Below are 22,250 nucleotides of genomic sequence, written 5' to 3' on the forward strand. Positions count from 1 at the left end.
CTCTTAATATCCCCTTTGCAATTAGAAATTCTTCCAACTCTCTTCTCTCAAAAAAAATTTAAGTGTTTTTGGTGTAAATTTTCAGCCTCCCCCCTTGGCTATATATAGCAAAAAAATTTACTATTCATTTTTACTATTCATTTTAACTATTCATTTTTTTATTCATTTTACTATTACAAAAATAATTTTTTATTTACAATTTGGTGAATTCTGATCTCTTATGACTCAAGGCAACGTGGAATACTTATCCTTTCCAATATATATATATATATATATATATATATATATATATATACTATTCACAATTTACTATTCACTTTTTACTTTTTTTTTCTAGTATCTGAAATACAAATATTTTCAAGGATCTTACAACTAACCTGTTGGAGAGCAAACGCATGAACAACCACCGCCACGAACAGCCACCGCCACGAATGACGCACAACCAACGCACCAAGAAGGAAGAAGAAACGACGGAAATGGAGAATGGTGTTAGAGAGAAAGTGAAAGCGAGCTGTCGTGAGTGAAAGAGTGAAAGTGGGTGGAATTTAAAAAATAATTGGGTCGAAAAAGAAAAAACTGATAAAGAAATAAAAAAAAACATGAAACGAAAAAAAAATAAACCTATTTTCCGACCCTATTTTGAAAGTGTTCAATGTTTCTTCTATTCTAATTTGACTTAAATATTAATTTGGATTTTGTTTTTTTTAAGTGGATTTTGATTTTTGTTAATTTTGTTTAATTTAGTATTAACATGGTTCAAAATAGATGATGAAATGTGAGTAGGATGTCTATTTAAATGGTATTAGTAAAAAAGATTAAAATAAATTACATGGGTTAAATATGTTTTTAGTCCCTCAACTATCAAGCGATTTTGTTTTTCGTACCTATTTCAAACTTTGTACGTTTTGATCCCTCTCCTTAAGAAAATCATAATTTTTGGTCCTCAAAAACTAACGCCGTTAAATTTAATCTGACGTGACTAACGGTGTGCCACGTTCTGTCATGGTAAAAATTGAAAATCTATAAAAATAGTCTGAGCTGGCTAACGACCCTCCTCCCTCTCTCGACCTCCACCCCCGACACCACCACCTCTGCCTCGATCTTTCACCTCAGCCCCGCCGCTCTCCACCGCCCTTCGGCGACCTCCGCTGCCCTCCGTTTTTTCTATCAATTTTGCCAAATGAAAGTGTCTTTATTTCATGGTATTAATTGGGATGTAATAAAGAAAATTGAAGAAGAAGATAAAAACAAGGTGGTGAGAAAGAGACGTTACTGCCTCAGTTTTTAAGGTGATCTTTATCACACCTGAGGGAGAAAATCTGGAAAAAAGGGAAATTTATTGCCAGGGGGTTAAGGGAAATTTACTCCGCTCCACCTCTCTGTAGTTCATCAGCATCGGTCATGGGCATCATCGGGTGTACGGGAACCAGGTCAGAATTTGGCACGGCATGATACATGTGTTGTTTCAAACCGTCGAGAACCACTGAGGCGGAAGGATTGTAAGGTTGCAGTGGAGTCATCTGCCAACGCCTGCACCATATACTTGACCCGAACCCGGAATCAAATGATGGTAGTCGATGGGAACCTGAGATGGCACCACTGCATGGTATGGTTGTTGAACGTAGGAGTAAGGTGTCTACTGCATATTAACCGACACAGTTCCCGGTTGAACCGGACCGGGAACATAGAAAACAGGAACTGGGTTTACTGTATGACCAGAATATGCAGATTCTTGGGGGTAGTGGACTACAGGGTTACCCGGGTAGAGGTTTAGGTTGAGGTTGGGTTGCGGTTCCGTTTCAGGTTCCATTTGATTTTCCTTGGAGTCCGAATCAGCAACAGAGTTTGAAAGTTTAGTCTTTGCTGGGGGAAGGTTCAGAAGAGAAGGAACGCAGGGCGCTGATGAGGTGAAACAATACGGTGAGGAAACAACCGGGGCGGGAGAACCCGAATCCGAAACGGAAACGTTGTCTTGGAGAACGGGTCGGTCCTTGGGTCGTGGGTCGCGTTGGTGTGTGTCGTCGGAGTTGTCTAATCCGAAGAGGTAATCGGGTACTTTCGAGACCATGGAAAAGGCTTCAGAGCGGCCACGCTCGAGACCCGAAACGCCACCGTTTAGTGCGTCGAGGAACCAGTTCTCGCGTTTGGCTGAGCCGTTCAATAGCGAGCTGATGCTACTGGTTCGAGAGTCTTCCCCTTCGGGGAAGAGGAAGAGCCGAAGCCGCGCCGATCGCGGGTTCTGATTCTGTGTCACGCGGTCAATGGCGTTGTGATATGCGTGGATGGGTTTCTTCTTTGGAGCGCGATTTAGGGTTGAGTTTAGTCATGGTTGGCGACGATGGCTTGCGTGAGAGGTTGGTGGTGGCGGGCTTGCGTGAGGACGAAGTTGAAGGGGAAGGTGGTGGTGGAAGAGGAAAGAAGGAGAAGAGGGTGGTGAATAGTGGCACACCGTGAACGTGGCACAAGATTATTGTGAAAGCTGGTATCATGTGTGGCATACCGTTAGCCACGTCAGCGTCAGATTAAATTTAACGGCGTTAGTTTTTTAGGACCAAAAGTTATGATTTCCTTAAGAAGAGGGATCAAAACGTACAAAGTTTGAAATAGGGACGAAAAACAAAATCGCTTGATAGTTGAGGGACTAAAAACATATTTAGCCCAAATTAAATTAACAAGAATTAATACTTTCTAAAAAATTAACCAGATTAAAAAACTAAGACTTTATGAAAATACTTAACTAAAAAAATCAAATTAGTATATAAGACTTTCGCTTTCTGGTACAAAATTTATTTTAGGAGGATGGATAAAGCCTCTTTTAATATCTGTTCATGATTTATAATATCTTCCATTTGACATCTAAAAGAGAAGACTTTCGATATCAAAAAAATATTTTTCCCTTACTTTATACATACTCGTGAGCCGTCACCAAGATCAACTATCAATTAATTTTGATATCATTGTGAAGTTTTATTTTGCAAACAAACATATATTAAAAATCAAAACACTACTTTCAATTTAAAATATTAAAATAATGAATTTTTGAACTTATGCTTTTATATATATATATATATATATATATATATATATATATATATATATATATATATATATATATATATAAGATATTTTACTCATTTTTATATGATTTAAGATTTTAACTCACCTTAAATTCCTAATAATACAATAATGTTTTTATCCTTATTTTCATCAATGAGGAATTATTTTTATATGGACATCAATTTTCTATTTTTTGTTTTATAGAATCAAACGATCAGGTTGAATTATTCACACCTAAAGGTCAACCTTGTTTCTTAAAGTGATCTTAGTTATAATATTAAGTTTTACATATATAGTTTATGTATCAAATTACCTATCTAAGTAAGTAAGTTTTCAAACAAATATCATATTAATTTAAGTCATTCTAAAACTTAATATAACGTGTACAATTTGATTAGATATACTTTCATGCCACTAGGTAGGAAGAAGGAAATAATTACATTGAATACGATGTTAGAAAAAAAAATAAAACAAAAAATTAGATAATTATCTTATAGTGGTAAATTATCTATAACTCAGCTATTATATCACACACCTTATAAAAGTGTATCGAAGTCAATTTATTTATTAGTACGATATTTTAAAATTCAAAAACATTGATAACATTATCAATTTTTTACCGCAAACAGTTTCAATTCAAACGATAGCATATTATCTCTTGAATTTTAAATTTTTCACGACTTGAAAAAGAATTTTGGACTTAAAAAAATGTTGATTTTTTGAACGCCACGTGTTGAATTGAAATGCAAAATTGAGACGTCACCCTACCTTCATAAAAAGTAAGATTGATTCACTTATCTTGAAACATGTTGGATAAGATGCATTATAGACTAAATTTTATTATTTATATTTGTCTATTTGACCATTTAGATCTTGAAACATGTTGATAAAATTCATGTTGAAACATGTTGGATAAAATTCATGTTGAAACATGTTGGATAAAATGCATACCCTAACTATTTTATTTTGAGTAATATGTGTCTATTTGACCATTTAGATCAATACCTGATTACATTTCTTGAATAGAAATTTATGTTTCATATTCACTATTTATTTTTTTACGCTTTTTACGCTTGCCCTTGATCTTCCTCTTTTTACGCTTTTCTAATTGAAGCTCCTCCTCCCTGTTTGAAGATTGTGAATACGTAATTATAAACAAAGAAAAAAGGGGAAAAAATGGGGAGAAGACGAACTCTTGCTGCTGCTTCTGAAGTTTCTCCTTCTCTTCTTCCTCTATTTTTCTCTGAATATTAACTCTTTACAATTAACAAATAAAAGAACAAACATAACATCAGTCACACCCCAGTATGCCATGAAAAAGTAAAGAAAACGATCGCATACCTTCTCCACATACTGCTCTCTGGTGAGCAAACCCACGGTTTCTTTTTTGAAGGCGGTCTCTAGAATCTGAAATTCAAGAAAAGTTAAAATGATTGTCAGATTAAAAAAGCGCAACCCTAGACGAAGAAAGGACAGAAATTGGAAGAACATGGTACCTCGGAAGCGCTGGAACCGAATTGGAGGAGACCGAGTTGGCCCTTGGCGGAGGCAGACTTGGTTTTGAGTTCTTGGATTTTGCGACGCTCCGCTTCTCTCTGCTTCTCCAACCGTCGAATCCTCACCGCGTCTTGGGCGGTGCCCACGTCCCCGTCACCCATACCCGACATCCTCTTCTTGGCTCCTCAACTCAGACTCGTATTCAAAGACCAAGACAATAAATGTTTTTTTAATTTTTTCTTTTCCTTAATAAAGAATTTCAATTTTGATTTAAAATTTGGGTTAAATATGTTTTTGATCCCTTAACTTTTAGTGAAATTTGGAATTAGTCCCTCTTCAAAACTTTGGCCTAATTTAGTCCCCAAACTTTAAAAATGTGTGAATTTAGTCTTTTTAACTAAATTTTGTTAGGTTTATTTGATGTTTCAAGTGCGTTTCATGATAGCATTTGAGTTGTTTATACCATTTGACACATTTTTGCTTCAATGTTAACGGAGAAATGCGTTTGAAACATCAAATAAAGTTAACAAAATTTGGTTAAAAGGACTAAATTCACACATTTCTAAAGTTTGGGGACTAAATTAGTCCAAAGTTTTGAAGAGGGACTAATTCCAATTTTCACTAAAAGTTAAGGGATCAAAAACATATTTAACCCTTAAAATTTAATAATAATTTAATTTAATTTAAAATTTCATTATTATTTAAAATATATTTATATCTTAGTAATTATTAAAATATAATTTTTATTTTAATAATTATTTATCTATATCCAAATCCATATAAACAATTTTTTTTATTTTGTTTTCTATTTTATATTTAATATTTAATATTTAATATTTAATATTTATTTTATTTTATTTAATATAATTTAATATATTTAAGTATATTAAATTAATTTTATATTATTATTTTTTAAATTTGTTTTTTAATTTTTATTATTTCTATTTTGATTTTAATTATTTTTAATTTTATTTATAATATAATTATTATAATAATAAAATTTATATTTTAATAATTACTAAGATACAAACCTATATTAAATAGTATTCAAATTTTAAATTAAATTAGATTATTGTTAAATTTTAAATCTAAAAATGAATTTTAAAAACATTTATAAATTCTGTTAAAAAATATAAAATAATTTCAATAAAAAAATAATTTAAAAAAATATTTATTAAGATTAAAAATAGAATTATTCAAAAAAAATTAAAGGGGTAGGTGAGATGTTATCACCATTCTCAACGTCCTCACCACTATTATCAACATTCTCCACGTTCTCACCTTCAGCAACTAACAGAAAGAAACGAGTCTTACAACGATGGTTTGGGTTAAATTTTTCATAACAATATAGCAAAGCGCTTTTTCACGATGAACAGTGATCTCAGCTTGAGATAAGTGTTTATAGCAGGTATTGGCAGGAGCTAGCACAAAAGGAACTGGTGTGCGGGCTGTCACGGAGGTTGAAGAAGGCATTATAGAGGATGATGAGGAAGAAACTGTGGTAGGGGTTCCAATTCTGTTGTATTTAGATGAGTAATGATTATATAAGACACCTAAATATTTAAAAAAAATACAAAAATTTATCTTTTTATGATTATTTTACCTTTGTGTTCTATTTCAAATGAATGTGATGTTGAATCATATTAATTTAAGAATTGGTTCATGAAATTTAAAGTATAATTTTAATATAAAGATTCTAATGTGATAGATTATTAGAATACAAGGTATTAAAGTTATATGATTATTTTAGAGTTGTTAAAATTAATCTCTCTTTTCTCACTTCAATAAAGGGTATTTTGGTATTTTATTAAAGTTGGTTAAATATCATAAAAGAGGAAAAATGTTTTACTACCGTTGACACGTTAAGTTTGTGAAAAGTGAAAGAAAAAAGTAATGTTCTCAGAAAGAACAAGAAACTGTGACTTTGGCAGAGAAAAACATCCTCGACAATTTCTATATCATCATCAAGGAAGAATCAAAAAGGAATAAGAGAAGGGAGAACAATTGAAAGGAAGGAACTATAAAATGGATTCAGATAAGTTTTCTTATACTATGTATGTGAGAATAGTGTGAATTATGAAATTCAAGATCCTATATGTTTTTATTCAATTGAAAATTAAAGAAATTCCTTACATGTAAAAGTGTGTCATATATCATTAGTCATAATATTATAAAACTTTGAATATCTAGCCCATTGCATCTGTGCCCTCAAAACTTGGTATGTCGATCTTCATATACGGACTTTGGGGTGGATGCCTATTTACTCCTTGGACTTGCAGAAATTTACCGCAAAACGGAATAACTGAGGCAGTTGATAATATTAGCTATTGGGCTTACTGTCTTGCGGCCCAGCCCGTTGTTTTTCCCCTTTATTTTTTCTCTCTTCCGGTTTAACTGTAACACACGTTTCATTTTTACAATAATACACTTTTATGTTCTAGACATCCATCTCTTTCTTTCTCTATGCAATTTTTCTTTTCACTGTGCATAGGGTTGGATTACATGTTCTCCTCCTTAAGGTATGACTTATGTGCTTCCTTCATCAATTGCAAATATCTTAAATGATCTTTACTCTGCATATTTCTTCTATTATCTTGATATGGTATCAGAGCTCTTCTTTTGAAGAGCTCTGCTGCGTAACTTTGTTTCTTCTTTCCCCTTTCTTGTCGTTCTTTCTTTCTTTTTGGTTCTTGCTTGAGTCATGGCAGAAGAGAGTTTCCTCCACAATTATTTGTACCTTCATCCCGGTGAGAACCCAGTCACGACTCTTATTTTACCGGTTCTTGATTACACAAATTATTATTCTTGGAGTCGCTCAATGTTAACTGTCCTTAGCGCTAAAAACAAAATCGAATTCGTTCTTGGCAATGTTCGGTCCCCTGACAAAGATAAGCCAGAGCATGCTGCTTGGAATCGTGAAAATAATCATGGATCGTCCACTCTGTTTCCATGTCCATTAGACAAAGCGTCATATGGATGAACAACGCCTCAGAGATCTGGAACGATCTAAAGAACAAATTTTCTCAAAGAAGTCTTTCTCGCCACTAATGGAAAAATAGCATACTATGACAGACATATTATGATGGATGAAAATTATCCATCATAATAGATTGATCGGTGGCATAATTATAATAAAAGTTAAATATATTATGACGTATTTTTGTACTAACAGTCATAATATAAAACGTGGTGTTATGTAGTAAGATATTTTATCTTAAATATTATATTTATCACATAAAATATCTAAGATATTTATAAAGCCACTAACCACATTTTTAGGTAAGGTGGTTATTTCTTATTTTGCTTATAAATACAGTAACAGGGCCAAGGTCCAGGTACGTTCTCTTTATGTTCTAGAGGCCCTAAATAATATTTCAGAGCAGTAATCACTCTCTTGAGAGCTGAGGCTCCATAACTCACATCTGACTTGAGCGTCGGAGTATCTTTGCAGGTACCTCCCCCTCCTTTGGCGAGTACGAACAACAACAATTGGAGAAGAGCAAGCGTCCTAGACAGCCAGGAGCAACAAAGACACATCGGAAAATATGTTTATAAATATCTTAGATATTTTATGTGATAAATATAATATTTAAGATAAAATATCTTACTACATAACACGTGGTGACAAATTTTTAAATAAATTTAAAACATATTATTTAATAGTTATAAACATCTGTCATAATATTTATTAAGATTAAAAATAGAATTATTCAAAAAAAATTAAAGGGGTAGGTGAGATGTTATCACCATTCTCGACGTCCTCACCACTATTACCAACATTCTCCAGGTTCTCACCTTCAGCAACTAACAGAAAGAAACGAGTCTTACAACGATGGTTTGGGTTAAATTTTTCATAACAATATAGCAAAGCGCTTTTTCACGATGAACAGTGATCTCAGCTTGAGATAAGTGTTTATAGCAGGTATTGGCAGGAGCTAGCACAAAAGGAACTGATGTGCGGGCTGTCACGGAGGTTGAAGAAGGCATTATAGAGGATGATGAGGAAGAAACTGTGGTAGGGGTTCCAATTCTTCTGTATTTAGATGAGTAATGATTATATAAGACACCTAAATATTTAAAAAAAAATACAAAAATTTATCTTTTTATGATTAATTTTACCTGTGTTCTATTTCAAATGAATGTGATGTTGAATCATATTAATTTAAGAATTAGTTCATGAAATTTAAAGTATAATTTTAATATAAAGATTCTAATGTGATGATTATTAGAATATAAGGTATTAAAGTTATATAATTATTTTAGAGCTGTTAAAATTAATCTCTCTTTTCTCACTTCAATAAAGGGTATTTTGGTATTTTATTAAAGTTGGTTAAATATCATAAAAGAGGAAAAATGTTTTACTACCGTTGACATGTTAAGTTTGTGAAAAGTGAAAGAAAAAAGTAATGTTCTCAGAAAGAACAAGAAACTGTGACTTTGGCAGAGAAAAACATCCTCCACAATTTCTATATCATCATCAAGGAAGAATCAAAGAGGAGTAAGAGAAGGGAGAACAATTGAAAGGAAGGAACTATAAAATGGATTCAGGTAAGTTTTCTTATATTATGTATGTGAGAATAGTGAGAATTATGAAATTCAAAATCCTATATGTTTTTATTCAATTGAAAATTAAAGAAATTCCTTACATGTAAAAGTGTGTCATGATATCATTAGTCATAATATTATAAAATTTTGAATATCTAGTTACATGTAAAAGTGTGTCATGATATCATTAGTCATAATATTATAAAATTTTGAATATCTAGCCCATTGCATCTGTGCCCTCAAAACTTAGTATGTCGATCTTCATATACGGACTTTAGGGTGGATGCCTATTTACTCCTTGGACTTGCAGAAATTTACCGCAAAACGGAATAATTGAGGCAGTTGATAATATTAGCTATTGGGCTTACTGTCTTGCGGCCCAGCCCGTTGTTTTTCCCCTTTATTTCTTCTCTCTTCCTGTTTAACTGTAACACACGTTTCATTTTTACAATAATACACTTATATGTTCTAGACATCCATCTCTTTCTTTCTCTATGCAATTTTTCTTTTCACTGTGCATAGGGTTGGATTACATGTTCTCCTCCTTAAGGTATGACTTATGTGCTTCCTTCATCAATTGCAAATATCTTAAATGATCTTTACTTTGCATATCTCTTCTATTATCTTGATATGGTATCAGAGTTCTTCTTGAAGAACTCTGCTGCGTAACTTTGTTTCTTCTTTCCCCTTTCTTGTCGTTCTTTCTTTCTTTCTGGTTCTTGCTTGAGTCATGGCAGAAGAGAGTTTCCTCCACAATTATTTGTACCTTCATCCCGGTGAGAACCCAGTCACGACTCTTATTTTACCGGTTCTTGATTACACAAATTGTTATTCTTGGAGTCGCTCAATGTTAACTGCCCTTAGCGTTAAAAACAAAATCGAATTTGTTCTTGGCAATGTTCGGTCCCCCGACAAAGATAAGCCAGAGCATGCCGTCTGGAATCGTGAAAATAATATGGTCATCTCATGGATCGTCCACTCTGTTTCCATGTCCATTAGACAAAGCGTCATATGGATGAACAACGCCTCAGAGATCTGGAATGATCTAAAGAACAAATTTTCTCAAAGAAGTCTTTCTCGCCACTAGTGGAAAAATAGCATACTATGACATACATATTATGATGGATTGAAATTATCCATCATAATAGGTTGATCGGTGACACAATTGTAATAAAAGTTAGATATATTATAACGTATTTTTATACTAACAATCATAATGTAAAACGTGCTGGCAAACTTTTCAATAAATTTAAAACATATTATTTAATAGTTATAAACATATGTCATAATATAAAAAGCCAAACTTGTAAATAAGTTCAAAATTTATTATTACAAAATGATGAACACCTGTCATAAAGTTAAAATTTTCTTAATGTATTATGATGATATCTCCCTCATTTTCCATTTCCCTTAGTCCCGCTGTCTCACTATTGCCTCTAATTTTTCTTCATTCTCGCACTCTTCTTCCAGTAGAGCATTTTCTTCTTGAGAGCTCACCATCAACCGTAAGCTTTGTTTCTCTTCACAGATTCATCATCTTATTTCATATTTCTTCATTGTCTCAGCCTATTCAACGACAAATTTCCTCTTCCACCGATTATTTTCATCTTCTTCTAGGGTTTCGTCATCCTTTCACCATTTTTTTCAAGTTTCACCGATTAAATCCTCTTTTGGTCCGTTTAAAAGCTTTTCCTTCGATTGAAAACTCATTTCCACCGTTCAATCTCGTTTTCGAACCGATTAATCGGTTCATTTTGAGTTTCTCCTCGTTTTCGAACAGATTAGGTTTTGGTAGAATCTCTCTCGATCTCTAATTCCTCATTATTCTGCTGCGTTTCATTCTCGGAGAAGCTTCAAGGACCTTTAAATCAGCTCGCGTCGCGCGTTCAGTCTTCTTCCTTGGAGCCTCTTCCATAAGGTGGTATTCAAAGCTCTGGTTTTTTCACGTGCTTCAAAAGCTAAGAATCTCTCTCCTTTGTGTCGTGTTTTCATTTGATTCATTATTGTGTTGACACTGTTTTGCGTCTCTGTTTTGTTGTTTTTCTCTGATTCATGTAATGTTGAAGTTTTATTGGCTTGTTTTGTCTTAATTCTGAGTATTATATGTTAATTATGCTCATAAACTATTTGTTTAAATGTCTAAGAGAGCTAATTTGAGATTGTTCATTCTTGATAACTTATTACTCTTGTTAGGATATTTATCCTATTTTATCATCATTATAGTGTGTCAAGGGTTACCCTATTTATCATGATTATATTGTGTCTAGGATTACCCTATTTATCATGATTATAGTGTGTCTAGGGTTACCCTATTTATCATGTATTTGTGTATCAATTTATTCTTATAAATAGAAGATTGTGAGAGGGATCAATTAAGCCCTCAAGAATTATTTCTTTTCAATCTTAAGTTGGTATCAGAGCGGGTCGATCCCGCTCTGGTTTCTGTCTCGTAATATATATCTGTCCGGCGCCATAGTTCTTCGTCGCCCGCCGCTGCCCGCCGCTGCCCGCCGCCAGCCACCGTCAACCGCCGGTCACCGTCGCCGCCGCCGGCCACCGTCTGGCCACCGTCAACCGCCGGTCACCGTCGCCGCCGGCCACCGTCTGGCCACCGTCGCCGCCGGCCACCGTCGTCCGTCGCCGGCCGCCGTTCACCGCCCGCCGTTGCCGGCCACCGTCGTCCATCACTGTCACAGTTTCCTTCGTCTAAACCCTTAGGGTTTTTTTTGTTCCTCGCTAGTACTATTTGTCTTCTTCAGAGATGGCGTCTGGCAGTACTCTTTCCTTCTCTGGAAGTCCATCAATTACCTCCGAGAAGCTAAATGGAAAAAATTATCTATCATGGTCTGCTGCTGTTGAAATGTGGTTCCTTGGCCAAGGGCATTATGACCACCTTGAGCGAGATGGAAGCCATGTGCCTACTGAAAAAGCTGATCAGTGGAAACAAGCAGATTTCCAGTTGTGTACCCTGTTATGGCAATCAGTGGAACCCAAACTTCTTGTATCTTTGAGGGCTTTCAAAACTTGTCACTCCTTTTGGAAGAAAGCCCAAAGCATTTATGCCAACGATATTCAACGTCTCTATGACACTACGAACAAGCTTGCATCTCTTAAAATGGCAGACCATGATATGGTGTCCTTCATGGCTGAAGCCCAATCTGCTGTCGAAGAACTTAGGATGTTTTTGGAAGTAGATCCATTAGAGGATATCAAAAAGAAACTAGACAAATTTTACATGGTGTTGATCCTTCGTGCCCTACATCCCGATTTTGATCATCTCAGAGATCAACTTCTAACTAGTCATGAGGTTCCCTCTATGGAAACATTGACCACTCGCCTTCTGCGTGTCCCGGTATCTCAAACTCAAGAAGCGCATGAACTAGTGGAACCATCTGTCATGGTTGCCACACGAGGAAGAGGAGGACGTGGCACTAGAGGAGGAGGACGAGGAGGTCGGGGACGTACTCAATGCACATATTGTAAAAGGATGGGTCATACTCAAGAGAATTGCTACTCCTTACATGGTTTCCCTTCCAAAACCGCCAATATTTCGAAGACTGAAACTTCCACTTCGAAAACTGAAACCTCCACTTCTATGTTTTCTGAGGATGAATATCAAGAGTATTTAAGGTTAAAGTCTAACAGCTTGGCACAACCATCTCAATCTCCCAATACATCAACAGCCTGCGTTTCTCAATCTATGGAATGTCAAAATTCATGGGTAATTGACTCAGGTGCTTCTGATCACATTTCTGGTAATACCTCTTTGTTCTCATCTATTTCCTTTCGAGAAAAACCTCATTTCATAACCCTTGCAAATGGATCTAAAACTTCTTCCAAAGGAGTCGGTCATGTTTCTTTGTCTCCCTCCCTCAATCTCAACTCAGTCCTTTTTGTCCCTAATTGTCCTTTTAATTTAATTTCCTTAAGCCAGTTGACTAAAATGTTAAATTGTTCAATAACCTTTGATCATAAATCTTTTGTTATACAGGAGCGTGGTTCGGGGAGACAGATTGGAGAAGGATATGAAGCTGGCGGATTATACCATTTTGGATCTCGTCCAAGGGTGTCTTGTGTTGCTGCTCCTAATCCTAAAGTGCTACATGATCGACTTGGCCATCCTCATTTGTCCAAATTAAAAAAGATGTGTCCTGAACTTAGTGGTCTCCAAACTTTAGAATGTGAGTCATGTCAATTAGGAAAACATGTTAGATCTTCCTTTCCTAAAAGGTCTCAATCAATATGTAATTCTAGTTTTTCCATCATCCATTCTGATATATGGGGACCTAGTCGTATCTCCTCCTTTGGTTTTAGATATTTTGTTACCTTTATTGATGAATATTCAAGATGTACTTGGGTTTATCTTATGAAAAATCGTTCTGAATTGTTAGTTATCTTTACATCCTTTTTAAATGAAATCAAGAATCAATTTGGTCAAGTAATCAAAATATTAAGAACTGATAATGCAAAAGAGTATTTCTCATCCTCCTTTTCTGCCATCTTGAGTTCCCATGGTATCTTACATCAGTCTACTTGTCCTCATACACCACAACAAAATGGTATAGCAGAACGAAAAAATAGACACTTGGTTGAAACTGCTCGTACCCTTTTGCTTGGTGCCCATATTCCTGTCCATCACTGGGGGGATGCCATCTTAACTTCATGTTATCTTATTAATAGGATGCCCTCCTCCTCTCTTGATAATAAAGTCCCTTTCTCCATTTTGTTTCCTAATGATCCTCTCTTTCATACATCTCCCCGAGTGTTTGGCTGTGTATGTTTTGTTCATGACATGTCTCCAGGTCTAGACAAACTCTCCGCTCGCGCTCTCAAATGTGTCTTCTTAGGCTATTCTCGACTTCAAAAAGGATATCGGTGTTACTCTCCTGAAACTAAGAAGTATTACATGTCTGCCAATGTCACATTCTTTGAACAGACTCCTTACTTCTCTCCATCTGTTCAGGATGTTTCTATCCTCCAGCAAGTCCTTCCTATTCCAATGGCTGAGTCAAATAGCTCCACTGTCTCTGTCATTCCAAGTCTTGATCACAATCCTTCTACACCTGTTTCTCCACATACTGAGATCATCCCACACAGGGCCTCAATGGATAGTCCACCTCCCCAAGACAATGGTGAATCTCCTACTTCAGATTCTTCTCCCTCGTCACCTCCTCCCACGCCTCCTGGTGCAAATGATTCAGCATGGCCTATTGCCCTCAGAAAAGGTACTCGTTCCACTCGGAACCCTCATCCCATTTATAATTTTCTAAGCTATCATCGATTGTCGCCCTCCTATTTTTCTCTTTTATCCTCAGTGTCCTCTGTTGTTATACCCAAGAATGTGAAAGAAGCACTTGATCATCCTGGATGGCGACAAGCTATGATTGCAGAAATGCAGGCTCTTGACCACAGTAATACTTGGGAGCTGGTGCCCCTTCCCCCAGGAAAAAAGGCGGTTGGTTGTCGATGGGTGTATGCAGTTAAAGTTGGCCCTGATGGTGAAATTGATCGGCTCAAAGCTCGGCTTGTTGCCAAAGGTTACACTCAGGTTTATGGTCTTGATTATTGTGACACTTTCTCTCCTGTAGCCAAGATGACTACTATTCGTCTCTTCTTTGCCATGGCAGCCATTCGTCACTGGCCACTTCATCAATTGGATATCAAGAATGCCTTCCTACATGGTGATCTTGAGGAAGAAGTTTATATGGAGCAACCTCCTGGGTTTGTTGCTCAGGGGGAGTCTGGTATGGTATGCAAATTGCATCGATCTCTATATGGCCTTAAGCAATCCCCACGTGCTTGGTTTGGAAAGTTTAGCTCCATTGTTCAAAAATTTGGGCTAAAACGCAGTGAAGCAGACCATTCAGTTTTTTATTGTCATTCTTCTCTCGGGAAATGTGTTTACTTAATAGTATATGTTGATGATATTGTCATTACAGGAAATGATGCTGTTGGAATATCTCAACTAAAAGAGTACTTGTGTAGACATTTTCAAACCAAGGATCTTGGAAGTCTCAAATACTTTTTAGGCATTGAAGTAGCGCAATCAAAAGATGGAGTTGTAATCTCCCAAAGGAAGTATGCTCTTGATATATTACAAGAAACAGGCATGATTGATTGTAGACCGGTAGACAGTCCCATGGACCCAAACCAGAAATTAAGGACAGAAGAAGGTGAATTATTCTCCGATCCAGAGAGGTATAGGAGGCTGGTTGGCAAACTGATTTATCTCACTATTACAAGGCCAGATCTATCCTTTGCAGTTGGAGTGGTTAGTCAGTTCATGCAAGCTCCATGTGTTGACCATTGGAATGCTCTCATTCGCATTCTAAGGTATGTAAAGAAGGCTCCCGGGCAAGGATTGTTATATGAAGATAAAGGAAGCATTCATGTCTTTGGGTATTGTGATGCAGATTGGGCAGGTTCACCTATTGATAGACGGTCTACAACAGGATATTGTGTTTTTCTGGGAGGAAACATTATTTCATGGAAAAGTAAGAAACAGAATGTAGTAGCTCGATCAACCGCGGAAGCCGAGTATAGGGCAATGGCATCATTAACATGTGAACTTATATGGGTGAAACAATTCCTTCAAGAGCTTAAATTTTGTGACATCCATACTATGAAGATGTATTGCGACAATCAAGCTGCTCTCCACATTGCATCAAATCCAGTGTTTCACGAGAGGACTAAACATATAGAAATTGATTGTCATTTTGTTCGTGAAAAGTTGTTGACCAAAGAAATATGTACTGAGTTTATTGGGTCAAACGATCAACTCGCAGATGTATTGACTAAGTCATTAAGGGGTCCTCGGATTGAGTTTATTTGTTCCAAGCTTGGTACATACAATTTGTATGCTCCAGCTTGAGGGGGAGTGTTAGGATATTTATCCTATTTTATCATCATTATAGTGTGTCAAGGGTTACCCTATTTATCATGATTATATTGTGTCTAGGATTACCCTATTTATCATGATTATAGTGTGTCTAGGGTTACCCTATTTATCATGTATTTGTGTATCAATTTATTCTTATAAATAGAAGATTGTGAGAGGGATCAATTAAGCCCTCAAGAATTATTTCTTTTCAATCTTAAGTACTCTCATATTGATAATCAGTGGAATATATAGCTTTGGTTCTTTTTTTTCTCACTTGCATTGTCTAGAACATCAGTTTTTGTTCAATGTTAGGTTCTTGCATTAAAGTATTTGCATTCCCTACATGGTTGAAAACAGACTGGGGAAAGCTTGGTCTTGGTGCAAAGATGGTATTGATTGAGGAGAAATAGGTTCAGGGATTGAGAAAATGTTTAACATCATTGAGATTAGAACTAAAAGATGGGATTGGTAGTTTTCAATGTTTGGTTCTTTGGTAACCATTGGTGCAATGCTTGGTGCTATGACCAGTGGTCGGATTACAGATTTTATTGGCCGGAAAAGCGTATGTGAAATCTAAATGCCTAAAAAACAGAATCTATGTTTCGAACCATGTATTAATTATGCATGTAACATGTTATGTTGGTTAATACTTTTTTGAATGAATTATATATATATATATATATATACACTACGAAAGGACTTGTGTTTCTGCATTGCCATTCAAATATAAACTGTTATGTGTGATGATTTCTTGACTCTAATAATATTGTTTAAAATTCATATGAAAGATGAGTTCTATTCACAATATCAGGCACATAATGCATAATAAAATGTTAATGAGGATTTCAACAGGTTTTTACAATACATTAAAATTTGATGAGAAAATGAGAAAGAAACACTGGAATGGTAAAATCTACAAAATAATAATCATGGGAAGTGGTAAAAGATGGCACTGAAACTTAAATACGAAAAGAATGACACATTTTACATTGAATTGAGTCAAACATAATGAAACTACGTTTGAAACTTGTTATCTTTGTGATGTTATTGACATTGATTGAAACACCTACAGAGTCTATAAATTAGATGGTTTATTATAAAAGCTTTAAATAAACAAAGACCAACATGATTCATAACCTCTGATTGAGACTCTCACAGAATAATTGAGACAAATTCTTGATGCCTTTATTATTCTCTGTATACCAGCGGCTACATTAGGGTTTGCTAGAGCCAGAAACCCTCTTCATATTTGCTCTGATGATTGATTTACTTTTTCCTTCTTGCACAACGAATATCTCAAATTACACGTAACACTCCAATCACTTAAGAACAACAACAAAAAAAAACAATAGTGGCTTTTGAATCTTCTTTTGGTCTTTTGATTGATTTTCGTGGGGAAAGAAAGTTTGGTATGTGGGATAAAGATGTGGAGTATATATAAATGATGATGGAGTGGGTGTGTTAGAGTAATAGAGTGAGTAGTTGGTTAAACTTTGTAACTCAACCTGCTTTAGGAATTTTACCAAAATTGAAAATACTTTTAAGTTTGCCAAACTAATAATAAGTAGATTAGTAGTGAGTTCTAAAACTAACTTTTTCATTTTAAATTTAATGGGCTTAATGAGAAATTAAGGGAAAGTGTTCTGACCATGGACAAACCTTTGGTGGATCTTTCTAAGTTTCATTTGTCATCTATCTTTATAGACCCCTCTTTTTAAGCCTACTTAAAGTTTCCTTTGCTAAGCACGCAGCTGCTTCTTGTGGATCCTTAGTGTCTTATGAGATTCACAGCCTCTTTTTCGCCACCTTCAAAACATATATTGAAATTCATGATCCACTGTTTTCTAATGACCAAGTATTAGAAGTTACTTAATATTCTTGGACTTACCTCCCATGGCTTGCTAGGATGAAAAATTCAGTATCACAAGCTTTTCTCCATTAATCACAAATCAGTTCTGCAAAAACAATTTTGCAATTTTGCAGATGTTATGTTGTATATCATCATAACAGCATACATCATAAATGATACAAAATCAATTGATATATATATATACACACAAACATTTAGAACGCTCACTGCTAGAGAACAATAAATATTCTTATAAGGCATAAGACGAAGGTTCTAGGATGCCAATAATTTGTCATGTACATTGGGTCATTAACTATGTATCCACTGTGTCAATGCCACAAAAGAAAGAAAGAAAAGATTGTAAGGACATTGTCAGGATCAAAATTTAAATGCATGCATATATATAATACTATGTCATTGGTTCGTTTTTAATATGATTTTTAAAATTCCTAAACTAACTAAAAATTGAGAGGTCCCCTTATTTTATCCAAATTTGAATATTTTCTCTGTTTTTTTTGTTATGAAGACAGTGGTTCGTTTCTTTAATTTATACAATGAAGCGTTAAAAGATCCTTCTACTTAGTATATTTTTTTATGGAGATTTTAGTAATTGTTTCTGATATCTTTTTAAGTTAATGTTAAGTTAGAGGTGGATATTGGATGTAGACTAGTTAAACTATACCTTTAAAATTTTGGACCTTTTATTGTATTTTTCAGAGATTACAATTTAATATAAAATGTATAAGTTTTAATAAATATTTTATTACTAATTTTTAATATTTAATTTTGTAAATTTTATTATTTTAATTTTAAAACCATTCTTATTTTATATTTTTATCCAATTAGTTGAGAATTTGTTAATGTGTGGTGATGTGATCTCTGAGATGCTTTTATTGTGTAAATGAAATATGCATTTTAACATGAATCCAACAAAGCTTGTATTATTAATTAAAATATTATTATATATATTGTTGTTTGGATTTTGTTATACCATGCCATATGTATTTATTTCTTTCCCTTGCTTTCTCCATTCCTGATATAAGGTGATAGTGGAGAGTGATGGCCGAAAGTTCTTCAATTGACCCGCCTGAATTTCCATCAAATTTTAATGTCCTTGCCATTGATACTGACCTCAAAGTTCTTGAATTCATCGAGAAATCATGCAACAAGAATTCTCATCAAGGTTAGAGATATACAATATTTTATTCGTTATCATTCTTTTAAGAGAAATATTTGTGTTTTTTTCTTATGCTTTTGAGCTGTGTGCAGTTAAGATATGCTCTAAATCTACAAGTGCGGTCGATCTTTTGCTGAAAAAAGAAATAGACTTTCATTTGATTATCATGGAACTCCATATGCCATTGATTGATGGCTATGAATTTCTGGAAATTCTCGATGATGAAGCAATTGATGTTCCTTTCATCAGTAAGTAACTAATCTTTTACCTTTTTACTTAAGTTTTCAACTTTTGACTGTTTAACCATCTGCAGTGATGTCTGAGGACCGTACTCCTCTTTCCCAAGAGAAGGCTTTTAGACTTGGAGCTTGCGATTATTGGATTAAACCCTTCTTCTTTGAGTATGAGTCTTTGTTCGAGAATAAGAATTTGTGGTCACCTATGATTCGACATCATTTCTACTTCAGGCGCATAGGGATAAATATTGATAGCTTGAAAGGTGATGAAAAAGGTGATGAAAAAGGTGATGAAAAAGGTGATGAAAAAGGTGATGAAAAAGGAGAGACAGGTTATAATTCTGATGGAGAAGCGGAAGCCGATGATGATGTTGGAAAAGCTGACAAAAATAGTATTTCCTGAGGCGTGTAGTGTCACTGTCCTTAAGGACTTATCCGCGGTGTGTTGCGCAAGTCCCCCAGGATACAACAGGAACTTCTCAGAATGTCTGAGGATCTCAGAACTAGCAAGGAACTCTAAACAGAGTATAAGGATAACCCAGAATATTTTTAGAAGAGAGAAAAAGCTAAAGAATGAAATTCAGAAAAGAGAAGAATGAGAAGATTGAATTTGGTGTGTCTTGGAATGGAGGAAGAACTCCCTATTTATAGAGCTGGAAAGAATCAATTAATTAAAAGAAATTAAAATGAAATTAAAACATTTAAATGTTAACGTTGCACCAATTAAGTTTTTGAACGTTGCTATTAAAAAAATTTCCGTTGGCAATTATGAAAGAATCTTAACGTTGCCAAAGTTTTCATATTTTGCAATATAATAATATATTATAACAATCCCCCACATATTGCAAAATAGAGTTGAAAGAAATAGTCTTTGACTCAAATAGTTCAAACACTAACAGAAAACAAGAAACTTTTATTCTGGGTCTCATAGGATGTAATGCATCAGAACTGGTATAGCAAGCTATATGAACCAGTCTTAGATTTATAAACTTAACACACAATGTAGTTGGTATAGCAAGCTATATGAACCAAAGACATTTAACGCGTGTTAGAGGTTTATCAATCACAATACACCCCCACAATCCTTGCTGTTATCGCTGTGTTGCGCTTACTAGGCCATGCGCTTGCCCGGTATTCATGAGTGCTCTAGAGATCATGCCAAGATCTCATGCAAGCGGCCCCACTTGACACTCATATAGGTGATTTCATCAAGTGTATGCTGCAAATCATACACCACCCATAAGGGATATGAAAATCATTAAAACTTTGTTTAAGACAAAATTCTATCACCGTATAGAATTTTAATGACAAAGTTTAACCTCTCAATAATGCAGTCTCTAGCACTTTCACACACACCATAGGAATGGACATGATTGATTAAAATCAATTTAGTGCTATCAGAACTAACAAGTGACTTGTTTTTACCCATATGAACCTTATTCATGGGATCTCCAATCACAAAGGTTGGGTTACCATCACTTGTTTGTTTGCAAGCGGCTTAAGTCCCATTCCCCTCGATGTTTCTAATATCATTTGTCTTCCCATGGGTTTTGTCAGAGGATCTGCTAGATTCCGTTCTGACTTCACATAATCAATGGAAATAGTTCCACTCTTTAGCAGCTGCTTCACCAAATCGTGTCTCAATTGAATATGTCTATTCTTTCCATTGTAATTTTTGTTTTTAGCTATAGCTATTGCCGATTGGCAATCACAGTGTATTGACACAGATGGGGTTGGTTTCATTCCTAGTGGAATGTTTGCTAAGAAGTTTTTCAACCACTCAGCCTCACTACCAGCCATCTCAAGAGCGACAAACTCAGATTCCATTGTTGATCTTGCAATAATTGTTTGTCTGGCTGATCTCCATGTAATCGTACCACCCCCAAGTGTGAATACATAACCACTAGTGGATTTTGTCTCATCTGAATCAGAGATCCAGTTAGCATCAGTGTACCCTTCTAGTACAGCGGGAAATCCACTATATTCAATGGCATAATCCATTGAACCTCTTAAGTATCTCATAAGCCTAGCAAGTGCATCCCAATGTTCCTGATTTGGACATTGAGTGTACCTACTTAGTCTACCTACTGCATAAGCAATATCAGGTCTAGAAAAGCTCATCAAGTGCAGTAAGCTCCCAATTATCTGGGCATACTGAGGCTGAGATAATGATTCTCCTCTATTTTTCATTAATTTAGAGTTAGCATCATAAGGAGTACTTACTGGTTTTAAGTCATAAAATCCAAACTTCTTAAGAAGTTTCTCAATGTATTGTTCTTGAGATAGTAATATACTATCTCCCTTCCTTATGATTCTAATACCTAAAATCACATTGGCTTCACCCATGTCTTTCATTTCAAATTTTGATCCTAGAAACAATTTAGTTCTAGTGACAATCTCATCGCATGTACCAAAGATTAACATGTCATCCACATATAAACATATAATGACACAATCACCATTTTCAAACTTAGAGTACACACATTTATCAGCATCATTAGGTGAAAATCCATCACAAAACAACACATCATCAAGTTTTTCATGCCATTGTTTTGGTGCTTGTTTCAACCCATATAAGGATTTTAAGAGTTTGCATACTTTATCCTCTTGACCAGGTACAACACACCCTTCAGGTTGAGTCATATAAATTTCCTCCTCTAAATCACCATTCAAAAAGGCTGTTTTAACATCCATCTGATGTATCACTAGTTTATGGATAGCAGCTAAGGCTAACAACACTCGAATAGAGGAAATCCTAGTCACTGGAGCAAAAGTATCAAAGTAATCTATGTTGGGTTTTTGAGTAAAACCTTTTGCTACTAATCTTGCCTTATATTTTTCTATGGATCCATCAGGGTGATACTTTTTCTTAAAGATCCACTTACAACCAATGGGTTTTGCTCCTTTAGGCAAATCTACTAAAGTCCAAGTATTGTTTTTCTGAATTGATTCAATTTCAGTCCTAATGGCCTTATCCCAATGTTTTGCATCAGGAGCACTAGTAGCTTC

General features: G+C 35.1%; 2 protein-coding genes and 1 pseudogene across 3 annotated transcripts; 1 reads left to right on the plus strand and 2 right to left on the minus strand.

Annotated features, from left to right (window-relative positions):
- Positions 1 to 1,361: 1,361 nt before the first annotated feature.
- On the minus strand, positions 1,362 to 2,910 carry LOC148205342 (uncharacterized; annotated as a pseudogene).
- Positions 2,911 to 3,991: 1,081 nt separating this feature from the next.
- Positions 3,992 to 4,776, minus strand: LOC148205343 (protein XAP5 CIRCADIAN TIMEKEEPER-like). Of its 2 annotated transcripts, XR_015785157.1 has the most exons (4): positions 4,554 to 4,776; positions 4,399 to 4,464; positions 4,251 to 4,313; positions 3,992 to 4,181 (listed from the first exon to the last, which is right to left on the minus strand). XR_015785157.1 is itself a non-coding variant. In XM_088110433.1 (3 exons), exons 1-3 carry the CDS (start codon positions 4,722 to 4,724, stop codon positions 4,308 to 4,310), a joined length of 243 nt encoding a protein of 80 aa, XP_087966559.1. In that variant the 5' UTR covers positions 4,725 to 4,775; the 3' UTR covers positions 3,992 to 4,307. The 2 variants fall into 2 exon arrangements, 1 of the variants encoding a protein (XP_087966559.1); XM_088110433.1 differs by having other exon boundaries at positions 3,992 to 4,313; positions 4,554 to 4,775.
- A 6,056-nt stretch (positions 4,777 to 10,832) lies between these two features.
- LOC148205344 (two-component response regulator ARR14-like) lies at positions 10,833 to 19,644 on the plus strand. The gene is made up of 5 exons (XM_088104359.1): positions 10,833 to 11,017; positions 18,872 to 19,011; positions 19,098 to 19,253; positions 19,319 to 19,504; positions 19,541 to 19,644. Exons 2-5 carry the CDS (start codon positions 18,888 to 18,890, stop codon positions 19,642 to 19,644), a joined length of 570 nt encoding a protein of 189 aa, XP_087960485.1. The 5' UTR covers positions 10,833 to 11,017; positions 18,872 to 18,887.
- Positions 19,645 to 22,250: the final 2,606 nt, after the last annotated feature.

Source organism: Vigna umbellata, chromosome 1, assembly GCF_029865625.1.
Source record: "Vigna umbellata cultivar VRB3 chromosome 1, Vumbellata_1.0, whole genome shotgun sequence".
Classification (NCBI taxonomy): Eukaryota; Viridiplantae; Streptophyta; class Magnoliopsida; order Fabales; family Fabaceae; genus Vigna; species Vigna umbellata.